Source organism: Lissotriton vulgaris, chromosome 3_1 (assembly GCF_964263255.1).
Source record: "Lissotriton vulgaris chromosome 3_1, aLisVul1.2, whole genome shotgun sequence".
In the NCBI taxonomy this organism is placed as follows: domain Eukaryota; kingdom Metazoa; phylum Chordata; class Amphibia; order Caudata; family Salamandridae; genus Lissotriton; species Lissotriton vulgaris.
Genome location: NC_141689.1, coordinates 1,804,511,843 through 1,804,531,701, shown reverse-complemented (window position 1 = coordinate 1,804,531,701; position 19,859 = coordinate 1,804,511,843). Strand labels below are relative to the sequence as shown.

The 19,859-nt window shown below is 48.2% G+C and overlaps 1 protein-coding gene across 2 annotated transcripts in view; it reads right to left on the bottom strand.

The window, feature by feature from the left end:
• SMARCA5 (SNF2 related chromatin remodeling ATPase 5) overlaps positions 1 to 19,859 on the bottom strand; it is a 452,210-nt gene that overhangs the window by 330,978 nt on the left and 101,373 nt on the right. For both annotated transcript variants that reach the window (XM_086962238.1, XM_086962239.1), the window contains exons 6-7: positions 5,603 to 5,782; positions 5,219 to 5,374 (exon numbers count right to left, since the gene is read on the bottom strand). In XM_086962238.1, coding sequence (XP_086818364.1) covers positions 5,219 to 5,374; positions 5,603 to 5,782 — 336 coding nt within the window. The remainder of the gene's footprint in view (positions 1 to 5,218; positions 5,375 to 5,602; positions 5,783 to 19,859) is intronic.

Here is a 19,859-nt window from a genome sequence, read left to right as displayed (position 1 = left end):
GGTTTGAGGGTCTCGGCTCGGAGGGTGGGTGGCTGGGAGCCCGTATACTAATTTCTTCTCCTCCTCCGCTTTTCTTACTTTCTTCTCACTACATTTCGGGTCTTTTATTTAGGGCGACAGGCACACTGCTGGGGGGGGAGGGGGAAGGGGGGGGGGGGGTAGGCCGTAGCCTTCTGCAGGGGTGCGGGGTGGGGGGGTTGGAGGGTTTTTTTTTTCTCTTTTTCTTTCTTGTTTCCTCATTGGTTCTATGGCCCTTTTTCTTTCTTCTCTTTTTCGACGTCGTCGTCTTCTGTGGTTCCTGCAGCATATTCAGTTCAGAGCGGTGGGGCGATGGTTCGTTATGAAACATGCTTGTGCTGATGTCTATCCTGATTCGCGTACTTCGCTTCCACCACCCCTACTGTAATTGTGTTGCCCGTTGATTTCCGATACATGTTTGTCAACTGCAGGACCTGGTACGATCGTATGGCATTGATCCTGTTATTTTTTATGGCAAAATGAACCTTCTTTAATCCGGACTGCCTACATTGATATATGTTAGATCCTGAACCTTAGTTATAATTCCTGGCATTGGACTGCTACGTCTGTTTTCTCTAAACATGCTTTGTGATAATCATTATGTGTTTAGTGGCCGGCCAGGATGGTTGTAGGCCTCTGCTTGTAACTGCTTGACAGTACAATAAAGGTTCCCCAAAAATTAAAAAAAAATTAAAAAATAAAATAAAAAAAAGAATGAGGGGACTGTAAAATGTGCCTAACTTTGCCTCCTCCATGAAAGGAGTGGAGTTGGCAAAGATGGACACAGCTCCTAGCCTAGTTTTTCCGCCTAAAGTGGGGTTGTAAACTGTGGCTGCCATTTGGTGCTAGCAGCAGAGGCTGGCGGTCACATTATAAGGTTAGCAGGCCCTTGAAGCTTCCCCTTCCAAGCACTAGCCCATCCTGGAGGAGGTGGTTTAACAGGATGTGCATGGTTTGTGGTCCCTGAAAGCAACGGCTCTCCACCCAGGGGTCTGGAAACAAGTCTGTGTGGCAGTCTGCTTAAAGACTGTCAGTGCCCACACCAGGGTCGGTAGGTTTTAAAGGGGCACCTTGAGGTGCCCTCTGAGTACATTTCTTAACTCGCACAGTGGCAACAGTGTGGATTTATTACAAGAGCTGTTTGGTACTAAACACTCAGGGTCCAGTGAAGCCATCACGGTGCTGTGGAACTAGATATGTCAAGTTCCCAGCCCATGTACTCTTTAACCCCTTGCGTGCTGCGGACAGCCCCCGGCTGTCACACGTCACGGTCGGCGTGTGCGGAGGACGTCTGGGGGCCGTCTGAACCCCGCCCACTCTTCTATTCACCAGCACAGTGCAAACATTCGGCCAGCACGCAAGGGGTTAAGGCTTCAAAGGCACTTACAATATTAAGGAATAGACAATAAATCAATCAGGACATTTGCAGAGCGCACAACATACATGTAAGGGTCTCAAGGAGCGGGGATGTTGCTACTGCTCGAATAGCCAGGTCTTGAGAAGTCTTCTGAAGGTTAGCAGGTCCTGGGTCTGCCGTAGGAGGATGGGGAGGGTGTTCCAGGTCTTGGCGGCAAGACGGGAGAATGAACTGCCGCCGGAGGTCGCTCTTCATATGCGGGGGGACTGTGGTGAGGGCGAGGTCAGCGGAGCAGAGCTGGCGGTTGGGGGTGTAGAAGCTGAGTCGCCTGTTGAGGTATGCTGGTCCAGTGTTGTGGAGTGCCTTGTGTGCGTGGGTGAGGAGCTTGAAGGTGATCCTTTTGTTGACGGGGAGCCAGTGCGGGTCTCTCAGGTGGGGTGTGATGTGGCTGCAGCGAGGGATGTCGAGGATCAGGCGAGCAGAGGCATTTTGAAGGCGCTTGAGTGGTTTCAGGAGTTTGGCCGTAACCTGCTGGTGACAAAGCCTGGGTGACCGTTCTTCTTGTTTCGGTGGGAATCCACTTGTAGCTCTTGCGGAGCATGCGGAGGGTGTTGAAGCAGGTGGATGAGACCGCGTTGACCTGCTTTGTCATGAGAGAGTAGAGTTGAGGATGAACCCTAGGTTGCGTGCGTGGTCTGTGGGTGTTGGAACTGTTCCCAGTGCGGTCATCCACCAGGAGTCATCCGAGGCCGAGGGGGTGGAGCCGAGGATGAGGACTTCCGTCTTGCCGGAGTTTCGCTTCAGTCGGCTGTTCTTCATCCACTCAGCGACGTCTTTCATTCCTTCGTGGAGGTTGGTTTTGGCGGTGAGTGGGTCCTTGGTGAGGGAGAGGATCAGCTGGGTGTCGTGGGCGTAGGAGATAATGTTTAGGTCAGGTCGTCTGGCGACGTGGGTGAGCGCCGCCATGTAGATTTTGAACAATGTTGGGCTGAGGGATGAGCCCTTGGGTACGTCGCAGATGATCACGGTGGCTTCGGAGCGCAAAGGGGGGAGGCGGACGCTCTGGGTTCAGCCGGAGAGGAAGGTGGTTGTCCAGTCCAGAGACTGGTCTTGGATCCCAGCGTCGTGGAGGTGTGTGCATAGGGTGCGGTGGTAGACTGTGTCGAAGGCAGCTGACAGGTCCAGTTTCTCCGGTGTCCAGCGGGGCCCGGATGTAATCGGTGGCGGCAATGAGGGCAGTTTTGGTGCTGTGGTTGCTGCGGAGCCCAGACTGGGATGGGTTCAGGATGCTGTTCTCCTCAAAGTAGCAGGTCAGTTGTCTGCTGACTTCTTCTAGAGGACGTTCGCCGGGAACGGGAGCAGGGAGATGGGCCGGAAGTTCTTGATGTCCTTGGGGTCAGCCTTAGGTTTCTTGAGTAAGACGTTTATCTCGGCGTGCTTCCAGCTCTCCGGGAAAGTCGCTGTCTCGAAGGAGATGTTGATGGCTTTCCGGAGATGGGGTGCGATCGTGGTGCTGGCTTTGTTGAAGATGTGGTGTGGGCATGGGTCTGACAGAGATCCGGAGTGGATGGTGTTCATGACTTTGCTGGTGTCTTCGTCGTTTATGTTGGGGCAGGGGGTTGGTGCGAATGGTGGCCGTGGGGATGGGGGTCTCGGTGGTTGTCGGGGCGGCCGTGACATTGAAGCTGCCGTGGATGTCAGCGATCTTGCTGTGGAAAAAGGTGGCAAGGGAGTCACACAGGTCTTGCAAAGGTGGGATGTCGTTGGTTTTGGAGCTGGGGTTGGAGAGTTCCTTTACGATGTTGAAGAGCTCTTTGCTGTTGTGTGCTTGGTTGTCCAAGCGGTCCTTGAAGGAGGCCCTCTTGGCGGATCTGATGAGGTGTTGGTGCCTGCGGGTGGCGTTCTTGTGGGCTGCGTAGCTGTCCTGTGTCTGATCAAGGTGCCATTTCTTCTCTAGCTTTCGGCAGGTTTGCTTGGAGGCCTGGAGGTAATCAGTAAACCAGCTGGCTTTCTTGTTGGCGTGTCTGTTGGAGAGTTTCTTGATTGGGGCGAGGGTGTTGGCGCAGTCGTCAATCCATTGTCTGAGGTTCTGGGCGGCGGTGTCTGGGTCGGTGGGTGGGCTCCGGGCGAGGGTGGTGGATAGCTTATCTTCGGTGATTTTGCTCCAGCAGCGGCGGGAGATTTGTTGAATGTGGTGGTGCGTGGTGTGTTTCCGGAAGGTGAAGTGGATGCAGCGATGTTCGGTCCAGTGGAGTTCGGTGGTGTGGTTAAAGTGGATCAATCTTTTTCCAGGCACCAATCAACAAAAATGTTTTACCAATATCTTATCACTTAGCTCAATCCTGTGTGCAAAAACTTTAACAGCACTCCCTGCCCAAGAGCGCCACCCTAATCACAGGGTTCAAATGAATTCTTCGAAACATTCAAGTTGTACCACCTCAGAAATGTGTATATTTGCTAAACACAATTGTATACAGTCCATCCAATGAATAAAATTCCTTTTTTCTGGATTTTTGTATTCTTTTTATTATTTGATGAATCACAGCCAACGCGTTTCGTTCTGGAAACAGAACTTCAGGGCATACAATGTTCGCAGATGCAAACACGGTCGTGTGGACTGATTTAATTTTTTCTCCTCAAAAGCAAAAGGATTCTGACATTTCATGCGGCCCCCTTTGTTTTGTGTTTGTGTATTCTTACGTAATTAGTCTGTTTTATTCAGAATTCTTCTCCAATAGCCACAAATGATCCCTCCACGAATGTTGATTCTGGTATGATAATCCAGAAATAACCTATTCTATTCTAGACCCATCATATATTCTACCTCAAACGGAGGCCTGTATGTCCAACATCGATGACTGTTTGAGAGTACCCGCCAAATCATCAGCAGCGTTTGAGGCAGAATACGGCGGGTGCAGAGGAGGGGTTCAGCCAGGTCTCCGCTCATACAGATATCGCAGGCAATGCTATCTTTCAGAGAGCAGAAGTACCAATTGTGGACATGTTTTTAGGGAAAGAACACTAGTACTGGGAACCTGGACAACAGCAACCCAGTACTCTACAGTCAAAGTTTCATTTTGTCACAGTGTGTGAGGAATATCAATTTATAGAGTCCCTAGTGCCACAGTAAATAATAAGTAGCGTGAATAAGCTGGAGTGCAGATAATAGAGTAATAAATGTTCAAAGTGCTGGGGAGGGCAATGGGGAGGTATAGCCAATGTCTTCTCTAAAGCATTCTAGCATCTGACAAGCCATTCACACAAAAACAATGTTGCAAATTTGTGGAATAATCACTGAATTAAGAAAGGGGGGAGATGACCGTTTTGGAAAAGTCTAATCACCACCACCACTGTATAAATATCCTTGAAGGACATATGTCATTAAATCCTATTGACAGTGTGGTGCATACAAATCTGTTTGAAGGCCCATTTGTGGCAATACGTGCGGCTGGGGGTCTAGTGAGAGTGGCATAGAATATAACATCCTTCAACATAAACTGCCTAACCATCATAAACCTATGTGTTTTAAAGTAAGTCATCCCCACAACAAAACTGCTTCAGATTCAACATTTTACAAAATGCAGTTTAATTCAAGTGTTTACAGAAACTGGAGGTATTCTCTGCACAAACTATACTCCAAATTAAATATAGCTCTAACTACTACAGAAAACCAGTATCCATCTGAACAAATCAGACTACTTGTATTTCAAGGAAACACAAACTAAGCTCTTCCGGAAATCAATTTCAGAGTACAGCCTACGTTTGGAAACATGAAACTTAAGCAATATAGGATTTCAAGCCAGTGCCAAATAAACAATGAACAGAGCTACCACATTAAGTTACCTTCGATTTTTCATTCTTAATTCGATGAGCTTCGTCAATGACCAGATATCGCCAGTTAAATTTCTTGAAAACAGACTTCTCCCTAATGAGCATTTCATATGAGGTGACACAGACATCCCATTCACCTGGCAGTAACACGTCCCGGACAAATGCAGCCTGTAGAACAAAGAGGCAGAGGTTACTTTTCTGGAGCAGGGCATAAATTAGCCATTTTAAAACATGGTTTAGATATTAAGCCTTTTAAAGTCCATGTGTCTTTAAAAATCTTGTTGGCTGCACTAGGCTAAACAAGGAAATAGAACAAATCACACCCAAAAGAAAAAAAACACATGAATGGGAGTTGATGATCTTAACCAAGATACAAATGGGTCATTGTGCACTCACCCTTTGATCTTTGTCGCCTATGAGACAGACAGCACGAAGTGTAGGAACCCATCTCTTGAACTCTGCCATCCAGTTGTGCAATGTGGATTTAGGAACCAATACCATGTGTGGGCCAGGAATATTTCGGTAGTGTTTCATGTAGCCAAGAAGAGAGATTGTTTGCAATGTTTTGCCCAGGCCCTTAAACAAAAACAACGCATCAAGGTGACAACAAGCTCAGTAGGGGAAAAAAAGCCTCCATGGAAAACAGTATTTACTGCTCACATTCAAAACACGTTGGGGAATCATTACACAATGAACAGGTGTAGGAATTCAACCACTGAAATAAGGTAAAATAGCTTTGAATTCGTTCATTTTGGGAGGACTATTAATAATAATAAACCACACATGACACTAGAGCCGAGAGACACCTTTTTCAATGAAAATGTAAAAAAAAAAAAAAAACTGGCCTAAGTCAGTCAATAAGGCTCACAAAACAAACAGGAAAAAAAAGACCTTCTATAACCCCACACGTTTTAAAAATAAACAAAGAAAAAATGGTTTGATATTGATAACTTCCATGGTAGTGAAACTGTATTTAAAGTAAGTGCCGCCACAGCATACCAGAGTGCAGAATTTTTTCACTGGGCATTTTTCCTATTGCTAACCTCTCAGGTCATAGTTTTAAAAATAACATACAATAAAATATGTTTCAACAGAGAAATATTACCAGTCTATTAACCCATAAAATGTTTCACTTTCAGGTGTTGAATATACCCCTGAGGGTCTCATCTGACTCCACTCCTGTGGTAGAATGTCACACAGATGGCATTTTATATCATTCCTTGCCATGTATGTTTTTCTGTTTTGTATAAAGGCCATTTTTGTTAACTGGAGACTTGTGGAAAGACAAAAAGCAAAGTAGGGGGCCGTAAAAGGTCAGTAACAGACTGGCATTCTTAAAGTTGGCACTTTGAGGAGCCTCAATATTTTGCTGCTATTTTATGTAAAGGAAAATTGGTTTAACATATTTTATTACTCTTGCTTTAAAAGCATTGGGTTGCATTTTGCAGCAATGTGACTGAAAGAAAGGAAAATGCTACTTACCAGTATGCATCTGTTCTTGGCATGTAGAGCTGCAGAGTCGTACACTACGCATTAGATCGCCACCTGGTGTTGGGCTCGGATGATTACAGGTTGTCGTCTTCTTGTAGAAGTCTTTGTAGTCACGATATAGGTGACTCCTCCCTTGGACAATACTGCGCATGGGCATCGGCTCCATCCTTAGATTGTTTTTCGCCATGATGGGAAATGATGGAGTTAGTAGAGATACAGTAAGAAAAAAGGGATGTCCATGCGTGTGCATCTAAGTAAGATGATAACTGGAATGGATACAAGTCCGGGGAGGCGGGAGGGCGTGTACGACTCTGCAGCTCTACATGCCAAGAACAGATGCATACTGGTAAGTAGCATATTCCGTTCGAAGTATATGAGCTGCAGATCGTACACTATGCATCGATTGTGCAGCAGTGTCTCCCCTAGCGGTGGTCGCTTGTATCCATTGCAGTAGTCTGAAATAGTGTTCTAAGGACAGCCTGGCCTACTGCAGCTTGCTGCTTGGCTTGCACATCAACACACTAGTGTTTAGTGAAGGTGTGTGGTGTAGACCATGTTGCTGCCTTGCATAGGTCCTCTAATGGTATATTTCCTAAGAAAGCCATAGAGGCTCCTAGCTTACGAGTGGAGTGTGCTCTAGGAGGAACTGTTAGTGCGCGTTTAGCTTTTTGATAGCATATCTGTATACATTTAACAATCCCCCTGGCAATCCCACTCTTAGAGATAGGGTTGCCTTTGTGGGGAGGAGAGAAAGATACAAACAATTGTTTAGTCTTTCTAAAGGATTTAGTTCTATCTATGTAGTATAGCAGAGCTCTTTCAACATCTAATGTGTGTAAGGCCCTTTCTGCTACAGAGTCTGGGTTTTGGAAAAATACAGGTAACTCTACAGATTGGTTTAGGTGAAAAGGTGTGATCACCTTTGGAAGAAATTTTGGATTAGACCTGAGAACCACTTTATTAGTATGTATTTGAAAGAATGGTTCTTGTATAGTGAACAATTGCATTTCACTTACTCTTCTGAGAGAGGTGATGGCAACAAGGAAAGCAGTTTTCCATGTGAGAAATTGCAGTTCACATTTATGCAGAGGCTCAAAGGGGGTCCCATGAGTCTCGTAAGGACAAGATTAAAGTTCCATACTGGGGAAGGTGGCAGCCTGGGAGGGATTATTCTTTTTAATCCTTCCATAAATGCTTTGATTGCAGGTACCCTAAAAAAAGAGACAGGTATTGTCTGTTTTGTAGATAGGCTGCAATTGCTGCAAGATGTAGGCGTATGGAAGAGTATGCCAAATTACACCTTTGTAGGTGTAAAAGGTAAGAAATGATATTTTGGATGGAAGCATCCAGTGGATCAATGTGATGGTTTGCAATATATTGCAAATCTTTTCCATTTGGCGGCATAACACGCTCTAGCAGTGGGTTTCCTAGCCTCTTTAATGATATTCATGCAGTCTGGTGGTAGGTTAAGATAACTAAACTCTAAGACTTCAGGAGCCAGATCGCCAAATTCAGTTGGTTTGGGTCTGGATGTCTGATTTCTCCATGGTTCTGTGTTAACAGCCAGGGTGTGAGGTGTAACTTTTGATGTGGAACCAGAGAGAGATCTAGTAGTGTGGTGAACCACGGCTGGCGTGCACATGTGGGAGCTACTAGAATGAGCTTGAGAGACCGTTTGAGCTTCTGCACCACTAGTGGAATTAGGGGGAGAGGCGGAAAAGCATACGCAAATCTGCCTGACCAGTTCATCCATATTGCATTGCCCTCTGACCGTGGGTGTGGGAACCTGGCGGCAAAGGTTGGGCATTTTGCATTTTCGTGGGTGGCAAACAGGTCTATGTGTGGGTGCACTTGTTGCAGAGATCATATGAAAATGATCTGATTGTATGTAATGGTTGAGGGGCCTGAGGTCGAGAATTGGCCTCAGTGTCCCGTCCTTTTTGGGAATTAGAAAATACAGCGAGTAAACCCCCGTCCCCCTGTTGCTCTAATGGGACTAGTTGAATAGCATCATTTTGTAGAAGTGCTAGGACTTCCAGTTGAAGCAGAGTCAGGGGGTCTGTAGACCCAAGACGCTGCCTGGGTGGTATGTTTGGGGGAGTTGCTGTAAGTTCTAGGCAGTAGCCATGTTGAATAACCTGTCTCACCCACCTGTCCGTTGTGATGAATTCCAGACTGGCAGGAACTGTGTTAATCTGCCCCCCACAGGAGTGGAATGCTGTTGAGGGAGCAGAGGGAATTCACTGTTTAGTTGCGGATTGTTGGATTGTTGTTGTTACCGCGACCTTTTCCCTTGTTATTATTGCCTCTGTATCCTCCTCTAAAATAGCCTTTGTTAGAGGATGTTTGTGTTTGAGTCTTGAAAGAAGTTGTTGTGTCTGCTCCAGTTTGCTTGGAGCCTCCTCTATAAGAGGAGCGACGAAAAGAACCTCTAGTCTGTGTGGACTGTAGAGCTCCTATTGACTTTTTTCATTTTCTCCAGTGTAGTGTCTACTTCTGGACCAAATAACTGGTTTTGGTTAAAAGGCTGGTTCAGAATTGTGGTTTGTACCTCTTGTTTGAACCAGGAAATGCGCAGCCATGCATGTCTTCTGAGTATTACGCTAGTATTTACAGCCCTAGCAGCTGTGTCGGCGACATCTAGTGCACATTTGATTGAGGTATTTGAAATTAATTTGCCTTCTTGAATGAGCTCAGTTGCCTGATCTTTATATTGATCTGGAAGGTGCTGTAGTAGTGTCTCTAATTGGTCGTAATGAGCCCTGTCATAACGTGAGAGAAGGGCTTGTGTATTCGTAATGCACCACATATTTGTAGCTTGTGCAGCTATCCTTTTACCCGACACATCAATAACTTTGGATTTCTTGTCAGGTGGGGGCGTTTCACCAGAAGTCTGAATTCGCTCTTTATCTTGCATTGGACACCACTAAAGTCTAGTGGAGGTTGTCCCTTAATATAGGTTAGATCAGAGGGTGCAGGCCTATATTTCTTCTCTATTCTTGGATTCAGTACCCTAGCAAGTACAAGATCTGTGAATATTTTTGGAGCGTGCTTAATGACTCCTTTGATCATGGGAAGAATTTGAGTAGATCTGTGTGATGGCTCAAAAGTATCTAACAGAAAATCCTCCTCAATGTCATCAGAATGCATTGTAACATTGTGGTAGATAGCAGCTCTGTGTAAGAGGTGATTAAAGCCAATGCTGTCCTCTGGAGAAGGCTTTGATGGGTATAGCTGTGGATCAGGGACATCAGGCACATTATATGGTGGAAAATTATAGATCTCCTCATAAAAAGGATATGCATTTGGGTCTGCATGTGGATCCTCCCCACCACCTACGTCATACTCCTCATCAGTTGGTGGTGAATGTGAGGATGCAGGAGAGGGTACAGGAGAGATTTGAGGTGAAATGTAAGGAGGGATAGGAGAGGAAGGAGATACAGGAGAGGGAGGGTGCATGGGGAAGTTGCACAGTCCTTATTGGCAGGAACCACAGGTGTAGGTGGTGTTTCTGCTGGTCTCTTTTTATGAGGTATAGCACCTACATGTCCAGTCTTTGGGTTTATGTAGATCCTCTGTTTAGGATCTGGTCTGAACAATTCTTCCTCTTCTTCCTCTACAACCTTTTTCGGCGTCGATTTTTTCGGTTCCGACAGAGGTTGTTTTTGTCGTTTTGCCTTGGGAGGTGTTACAGCGTCCTGTGGCAAAGTTCTTGGTGCCAAAGGTGTTGCTTTCGGTTTGACAGGTGTGTCCCAGGGCTTAGGAACCTCAGAATCAGGCTTTGCGGGTGTTGTCACTGGAGCGGGAGTCTTCGGAGTGGAAGGTGGCTTTGAGGCATCGGCCGCTGACTTTCCATCTTTAGCTTTGGAAGTAGAATGCTTTGGTGCCGAAGGATCTTTGGACTTCGGTGCCGAAGGATCTTTGGACTTCGGTGCCGAAGGATCTTTGGACTTCGGTGCCGAAGGATCTTTGGACTTCGGTGCCGAAGGATCTTTGGACTTCGGTGCCGAAGGATCTTTGGACTTCGGTGCCGAAGGATCTTTGGACTTCGGTGCCGAAGGATCTTTGGACTTCGGTGCCGAAGGATCTTTGGACTTCGGTGCCGAAGGATCTTTGGACTTCGGTGCCGAAGGATCTTTGGACTTTGGTGCCGAAAAGGAGGTGGTGGAATCGGCACGTGTGGTTTGCTCTGTGCTGAAGCACCTGAAGGTGTAGTTGTGTTCCTCGGAGCTGAGCTCGAAGTTTGGGCTTTAGGAGGGAGCACTTGTTCTCGACTGGGCCCCTTGGGCGGAGTGCTGAACTTCGCCTTTGGCTTGGGCAGTGCATGTGGTGCAGGGGCAGAGGTACTCACGGGTTAATGAGATGGAATCGAGTCGTCTGAGTCCTCTGCCTCTGAAATGATCTGGAGATCCGGCGAATCTTCTTCCGGAACGAGCGGAACCTAGTCATCGAAGATATTCTCCGGTGCTGGGGCTGATCTCCTTATCTCGTGTCGACGGGCCCTCCGATCCCGGATGGTGGTCGACTCGTTATGATCCGGCGATAGACAGAGGTTGCAAACCTCGTGATGATCGCTATGCGGGAATTTTGCCTGGCATTTCGGGCATTTCTTGGACGGAGTTCTTTCCATGTGGTGTAGGCCTCACGACGTAGAAAGTCCCAGCGGCCCGCGTCAATGAACCGGAATCGAGGTGATGGCGTTGAAAGTTGTGTAGTCGACGTCTATATTGTTTGTAGGAAGTTTTTGCGCTTCGAAGTTGCTGGAAAAGTTTTTCTACCTGGAGCGGAGAAACTTTCCTCCGAACCCAGTGGCGGAAAAAAACAATCTAAGGATGGAGCCGATGCCCATGCGCAGTATTGTCCAAGGGAGGAGTCACCTATATCATGACTGCAGGTTGTTATCTTCTTAGAAGTCTTTGTAATCATCCGAGCCCAACACCAGGTGGCGATCTAATGCATAGTGTACGATCTGCAGCTCATATGCCTCGAACATACTATTTGGGGTGTAAACTACATTCAAATGTTTAGGTTCCAAATAAGCAGCTCCCATTTATTTACAGAACCGAGGCAAATCAGACACAATGGATACCTGGGTTAGTTTGCCAGGCAGTTAGTGACTATTAAACAATCCTCTAGTGTAGGCATCAACTAATCAAGTGATCTATACTGTGGTTTAATATCAAAGCAGGAAGTCCAACCAATCAGTTAAACAATGAAGAATAGGTATTTGTGCTTGGATGTGTTAAGACCGGGTCTTCAATTGCTGGGACTGGTTTTTCACCTGCTGCTAATATTCTAAGGCTGCTGGACATGGCAAAAAGGAAAAGGCTACTTACCATGCTTGTGGCATGTGATGTTGATTCACATGCTGTGCATAATCCTTCCATCTAGGGTCTGGCCCGGATGAGTGAAAGTTGTTTTTCTTCATTAAGGTTTTGAGCCATGAGGTAATAGGACTCCTCCTTTTACTGGTAATGGACATGCTCATCAACTTCATTGTGTTTTACCGCACGGCGAGTTAGGATTAAATGTGAAGCGAAGCAATGTATATAAAGAGATATCCATGCAAAGAAAGAGAAAAGTAGTCCTCTGCGTAACTGGGTAGAGAAAAAGCTGCCCCTCCAACAGGTTGTTGGTGTTCCACCACCACAGAGCAACAATGCAGTGGCTGATCAACTTTAGATGGTCCCAATGACCCTCCTTTTGGGAACACTGGTGAGCCAAGCACTCCTGCAACTGAAAAAGGAGTATCCTGGCATGGGGCACTATGGCAATACAGGAGGCCATCAAGCTGAGGTGCATGACTGTACTGACCGTGGTTTGCTAGCCTGGTTGAAAGAGAGGGATTAGTACCAGGATGGACTGTACCCTGTCAACATTTGGATAAGCCATGCCAACTTCAGATTCGACAATTGTCCCAGACAGGGCTACATCTGGAGTGGTTGGAGGTGGAATTTTGTAGCGTTGATGGCAAACCCTAGTTGGTGAAGGAGGTTTATTGTGAGGCGAGTTAGTACACAGCAGTTTTGAAGGTTGGCCTTCTTGATGAGCCAGTTGTCCTAATAGGTCAATCAATCAGGGATTTGCAAAGCACACTACTCGTGCGAGGGTCTGAAGGCGTCGGGGGTCTCAAGGCGGTGGGGGTCTCAAAGCGGTGGGGTTGGTTCATGCAGCTCCGTCACAACAGAAGATCCAGGTTTTGAGGCTCTTCCTGAATACTTGCATAGGGGGGGGGGGGGGAGGTCCGTCCGATGCAGAGGGGGAGTTTGTTCCAGGTTTTGGCCACGATGTAGGAGAAGGCGCTTCCTCCCGTACTGGCTCTGTGGATGGTTGGGTTTGCAGCCAGGGCGAGGTTGGCAGAGCGGAGGTTTCTCTGTGGTGCGTAGAAGGAGATTCTTTCGTTGAGGTAGTGGGGTCTAGTGTTGGAGGGATTTGTAGGCATAAGGGAGCAATTTGGTGGTCATCCTCTATTCGACAGGAAGCCAGTGGAGGTCTCACAGGTGCTGGGTGATGTGGTCTTGTCGTGGGATGCCGAGGAAGAGTCTGGCTGCTGTGTTCTGGAGTTTGAGGAGTAGAGATTTGTTGATCAAGGCATAGAGGGCATTCCCGTAGTCCAGTCTGCTGTTTATGAGTGCAAGGGCGAATGTCGTTCTGGATTCAGGGAGATCCATTTGAAGGTCTTGCAGAGGATATTGAAGCAGGTGGAAGAAACAGCTGTGTTTGGTGATGATGTGTTCCTTGGTGTGGGAGAGAATGAGTAGGGTGTCGTCGATGTAGGATACTGTGCAGAGTCTGTGCGTTCCGACGATGGTAGCGAGGGGGGCAATGTAGATATCGAAGAGCGTGGGCCAGAGCGAGGATCCTTGGGGGATAGGTGGAAGACATGAATGCACTGTATGCGCAGCCACCACCGCAATGCACTTGGTGAACACACTGGGCGCAGTGGTGACCCCGAAGGGGAGTAGCTTGAACTGGTAATGCCTACTGCTGACGACAAACCCTGAAATACCAGTGATGGAATTAAGCATCCTTCAGGGTTAAAGCAGCCATGAAGTTGCAGCAGTAGGATGACATCCTGAATAGTAAGCATGTGGCATTTGTACTGCAAATGCTACTTACCAGTATGCATCTGTTCTTGGCATGTAGGGCTGCTGACATTCATATCTGTGCATAGATCGCCGCCTAGTGTTGGGTCCGGATGATTGCACATTGTTGTCCTGGAAGAGTCTTCGAAGTATCACGAGATAGGTGGCTCCTCCCCGGACTACAGTGCGCATGGGCATCGACTCCATCCCCAGATTGTTTTTAGCCATTGTGGCCGAGATGGAGTGAACTATGTGAACGATGACCATGCCATGAAATAATATGTAAATACTGCAGCTGCTACAGGCGCCGGGGAGAAGGGCGGGCGATATGAATGTCAGCAGCCCTACATGCCAAGAACAGATGCATACTGGTAAGTAGCATTTGCAGTTCGAGGCATGTGGGCTGCTGAATTCATATCTGTGCATAGAATACATAGCAGTCCCTCCATTAGCGGCGGCCGCCCGTGCCAGCTGCAGCAGTTTGGAAAAGTGTCTTGAGAACAGCCTGACCTACAGCTGCCTGCTGTTTAGAGTGCACGTCTACACAGTAATGTTTAGTAAATGTATGTGTGGTAGACCATGTGGCTGCTCTACATATATCCTCTAAGGGAATGTTTCCAAGGAAGGCCATAGAGGCCCCCAACTTTCTGGTGGAGTGGGCTCTTGGTGGAATTGTAAGAGTGCGTTTAGCTTTTGCGTAACAGATCTGAATACATTTCACGATCCACCTAGCAATACCAGCCTTGGAAATAGCGTTACCTTTGTGGTGTGATGCAAAGGCAACGAAAAGCTGCTTAGTCTTTCTAAAATCCTTGGTCCTGTCAATGTAATACATTAGGGCCCTTTTAACGTCAAGGATGTGGAGCATCCGCTCCGCCAGCGACTCAGGATTTTGAAAAAACACCGGCAACTCAATTGTTTGGTTTATGTGGAACTGAGACACAACCTTGGGTAGAAATTTAGGGTTAGTGCGGAGCACTACCCTGTTAGCATGAACTTGGAAGAAAGGCTCTTGGATTGTGAGGGCCTGCAGCTCACTAACCCTCCGTAGCGATGTAATTGCTACTAAGAAAGCCACTTTCCAAGTCAAGAACTGAAGCTCGCAAGAGTGTAGTGGCTCAAAAGGAGGACCCATCAGCCTTGTAAGAACCACATTGAGGTTCCATTCTGGAGCTGGTGGTGTCCGTGGTGGAATGACCCTTTTGAGTCCTTCCAGAAAAGCTTTGATAGCAGGCACTTTGAAAAGTGAAAGGTGTTGTCTATTCTGGAGGTATGCGGCCATCGCAGACAGGTGAATGCGGATGGAAGTATATGCCAAATTACACTGGTACAGATGGAACAGGTAACAGATGATGTTCTGAATGGAAGCATCTAGTGGGTTAATGTTGTGGTTTGCGCAATAAATGACAAACCGCTTCCATTTAGCCGCATAACATGCTCTAGTAGTGGGCTTTCTTGCCTCCCGAATGATGTCCATGCAATCGGGAGGAAGATTGAGGTAGCCAAACTCTAGGACCTCAGGAGCCAGATAGCCAGGTTGAGCTGTTGCGGATCTGGGTGCTGAATGTCGCCATGGCTCTGCGTCAGAAGGCTGGGTGTGAGATGAAGCCTTTGATGCGGTACCACGGAATTTCCAGAAACGTGGTGTACCATGGTTGGCGAGCCCACGTTGGAGCAACCAGGATGAGAGTCATCGAGTGCTGCCTGAGCTTGCGCGCCACCAGCGGTATCAGAGGTGCTGGGGGAAAAGCGTACGCAAATCTGCCTGACCAGTTCATCCATATCGCATTGCCCTGCAATTGCGGGTGTGGGAACCTGGCGGCGAAGCTTTGGCATTTTGTGTTCTCCCTTGTGGCGAACAGGTCTATCTCTGGATGACCCCACCTCTGGAAGTACGGTTGGAGTACTGATCGATGTATCTCCCACTCGTGCATTTGGTGACTGTGCCTGCTGAGGAGGTCCGCCATCTGATTGTCCTTGCCTGGGAGATGTTCTGCCATTAGGAAAATGTTCCTCTGAATGGCCCACTTCCACATGCTCTGAGCCAGATGAGACAGCTGCGGAGAGTGTGTGCCCCCCTGTTTCTGAATGTAGTACATGGCCGTCATGTTGTCCGTCCGGATCAACACGACCTTGTTGCACAGATGTACTTTGAATGCCTTTAAGGCCATGAAGATTGCCATCAGTTCCAGTACATTGATGTGCATCTTCCTTTGCTGTAGTGTCCATAGTCCCTGCACTGTGTATTGGAGTACATGCGCTCCCCACCCCTGGAGAGAAGCGTCCGTTGTCAGGATAATCTGTGGCACAGGCTCCTGGAACGGTCGGCCCTTGCAAAGGTTTTGGGGATTCCACCAATGCAGAGAGTTGTATGCCCGACCGCTCACCAACACTAGGTCTTTTAGTTGCCCGTGAGCCTGAGTCAACTGACGTGCTAAGCACTCCTGAAGCGGACGCATATGTAGTCTCGCGTGCGGGACAATGGAGATGCAGGAGGCCATCATGCCTATCAACTGCATGAACACCTTCGCTGGAAGCGAGTGTTGAGGTCTGAATCTTTGGATCAGCGACTGAATACTGGCGACTCTCACTGAATTTGGCTGCGCAGTGGCCGCCAGAGTGTTTATCGTCGCACCCAGATACTGTCGTATATGGGCGGGCTGGAGATGGGATTTCGGGTAATTCAGTGAGAACCCCAGATTGTGCAGGAGGTGAATGGTGTGGGACACGTGGTCGGCGCACTGCCGTTCCGACTTTGCTTGAATGAGCCAGTCGTCCAGATAGGGGTAGACGTGGATGTTCTGACGTCTTAGATGCGCCGCCACCGTCGCTAGGCACTTCGTGAAGACCCTGGGCGCTGTGGTGACCCCAAAAGGCAGAACCTTGAACTGGTAGTGCTGGTTTTGAATGGTGAACCTTAGATATTTTCTGTGTGAAGGATGCAGGGGAATGTGAAAGTATGCATCCTTGAGATCCAGAGTTGCCAGGAAGTCCCCTTGCCGAAGCAGTGGGAGAACCTGCTGCAACGTGAGCATATGGAAATGTTCTGACAGAATGTACAAGTTGAGGGGTCTGAGGTCGAGAATGGGCCTGAGGGATCCGTCCTTTTTTGGAATTAGAAAGTACAGAGAGTAAACCCCTGTTCCCCTTTCGTGCAGTGGAACGAGCTAGATTGCCCCTTTTTGCAGCATGACTTGGACTTCCTGCTGCAACAAGTGCAAGTGCTCGCCTGACATAGGACGGTTCTTTGGAGGTATGTTTGGTGGAGTGGAAGTGAGTTCCAGACAATAACCGTATTGGATAAGAGATTTGACCCACCTGTCCGTGGTGATGGACTTCCACGCGGGCAGGAACTGCTGGAGTCTCCCCCCGACCGGTGTTGTGTGGTCGGGGGGCAGTGACAAGGCGTCACTGTTTGCTGGCGGTGGAGGACCTAGAGCGGTTATTTCCACGTCCTCTGCCTTTGACGTTGTTGCCACGGTAACCACCTCTACCCTTGTTGGTATATGAGGACTGGGTGTTACTTTTATAGAATTGCGTAGATTGTGACGCTTGACCCCTTGAGGTGCCCCTGTTATTGGAGCGGCGAAAGGAACCACCCCGAAACTGCTGGGACTGTAGGGCACCCATAGATTTAGCAGTGTCAGTGTCTTTTTTCCATTTTTTCAAGGGTGGCATCCACTTCTGGCCCAAACAGGTGGTCTGGATTTACTGTTTGGTTTAGAATGGTAGTCTGAATGTCTGGTTTAAAGCCTGATATTCTAAGCCAAGCATGTCTACGCAGTAGAACGCTAGTGTTTATTGCTCTCGAGGCGGTATCAGCCACGTCCAGAGCGCACTTAATTGAAGCATTGGTGATAAGCTTACCCTCCTGAATCAACATTTCAGCTCCCTCCTTATACTGATCTGGTAAGTGCTGTAGAAGGGTTTCTAGGGTGTCATAGTGTGCCCTATCGTAGCGTGCAAGTAGCGCCTGCGTGTTGGATATGCGCCACATATTAGCTGCCTGCGCAGCAATATGTTTCCCTGAAGCCTCAAACACCTTTGATTCTTTGTCTGGGGGAGGAGCATCACCCGTGGTTTGTGAGTTGGCTCGTTTACGTGCGTTGGAGACAACCAAAGAGTCCAGTGGCAACTGTCCCTTGATGTACGTTGGATCAGTGGGCGCTGCCTTGTATTTCTTGTCAATACGAGGATTGATGACTTTTGCCCGGGTGGGCTCCTTGAAAACCTCTGGCGCATGTTTTAGCACTCCCTTGAGCATTGGCAATGTCTTGACAGTCTTTTCAGCCACCGAGAAAGTGTCAAAAAGAAAATCGACATCCACTGGGTCCGCATGGAGGTCGACGTCATGATTGGCTGCAGCTCTTTCAATCAGAGCGTTGAAGGCTGCAGAGTCTTCTGTTGGGGAAGTTTTTGCAGCAAAAAGCTGCGGCTCGTGTCCTGAATGAGGGTCCTCAGGGTCGGCCCCGGCAGACCATGGCTCATTTACATCTTCTGGGTCTGAGTAAACTGGATAAGCATACTCATCCTCCTCGTCTCCGTCACCCTCCCCAGCGTTAGAGTGAGTGGGTGAGAGCTCCAGACCTTGTGGAGATGCAGGCTCCATAGGGGCAGATGCACCCGCAGAGTCCAACTTCTTTTTAGGTCTCGCCTGTCGATGCACATGCGCATCGAGCAAGCGAGACTATTGCGAGTTATCCACTCTTTATCCACACTGCAAGGAATCGTGGCGATTCCTTGCAGTGCACGATAAATTTAAGCTCAATGCGCATGCGCATTGAGCTTAAATGCGCGTGCACATGCCCCCAGCCGCCTACTCTCTCTCTCAGCCTTCCCACAACTCCGCCCCCTCACTACTTGATTGCACGGCCGCTAGGCCGTGCCTCCCCTACTCTCCTCCCCCCTCCTCCTCTCCTCCCCTGCCTGCCTGCCTGCCGCTAGGCCGTGCCTCCCCTACTCTCCTCCCCCCTCCTCCTCCTACTCTCCTCCCCTGCCTGCCTGCCGTGTCGCACCTCTCCCCTCTCCGCCCCCTCCCCTGCCCGCCGTGTTACGGTGAAAGGCTTGTTGAGCAATCTGGTTGTTTACAAGTGAGCTGTTTTGACTTGGTTAAAATGTTTTTTTAGCTTCTAAAGTTGTATTATTTAAAAAAAGATGTCTCTCCCGCTCTCCACAGTGCGGTGTTTGCACACACAGTATCCAAGCGCTTGCTCGTGCTCGGCATGTGAGTTGTGTTGTAATAATAACGGCCGCAGCTCGCGCTCTGCAGAGGAAAGGAGCCTCGCGCCGCATGCATGAAAAGCGGCCAGACTTCCCTTGAAGGGCCTGCTTTCTGTTTCAGGATTAGTCCTCTGCATCCGTGACTTCCCATTTGGACAGCATCAAATATTTATCCCGCCCTTCTCAGGGGTGTACTGGTTTGCATTTGTCTGCCGAATTTGCATTCCTGTCTCGTCTCTCCGGCGACACAAGTTGGCCCGTGACGAGGCTCGTTTTCAAAGTCTCGGGTCATCGGTCTACGGTTGAAGTTCGTCCTGGCCGCGCCTTCTGCAGTTTAAACTCTTCCCTCCCCGCAGGACTGCATAGCTCAGCCTTCCTTCTCAATCTTTGCTCCAATCGATTATCCTACACTGTGGCTCCTACAGTGTTTTCAGTTGTTTCTCCCACAAACATTGTCTGACCAGTGGCCTGACACGAACTGGTGTTGCCCCCCTCGCTCCAAAATGTGATTAGGAGCCTCAGAGGCTCCGTGTCTCACAGATATTCATTAGCCTTGAGCTGAAACGGGGCTTCTGAAATATTGGAGATGGGGAGGGGAGGGGGAGGGGGTGGCAGGGCTGAACTGTATGTCTTTAACGCATGTAAGCGTTTCACCTTAGGTACACTAGTTTATTTGAAAATTATTTATTAAAAGTGAGTTTTTAACTATGGACTGAGAAGCCTTCCTGTGCCCCGTCAGGTGACGTTGCGTACAAGTAACGAAGAGGCAAACCAGTTGTCACGTATACCTTAAATGTTGCCTAGATTCGTATTATAGGTGGAGCAAAGTTATAAGCTATTAAACACAAAAGAGGTTT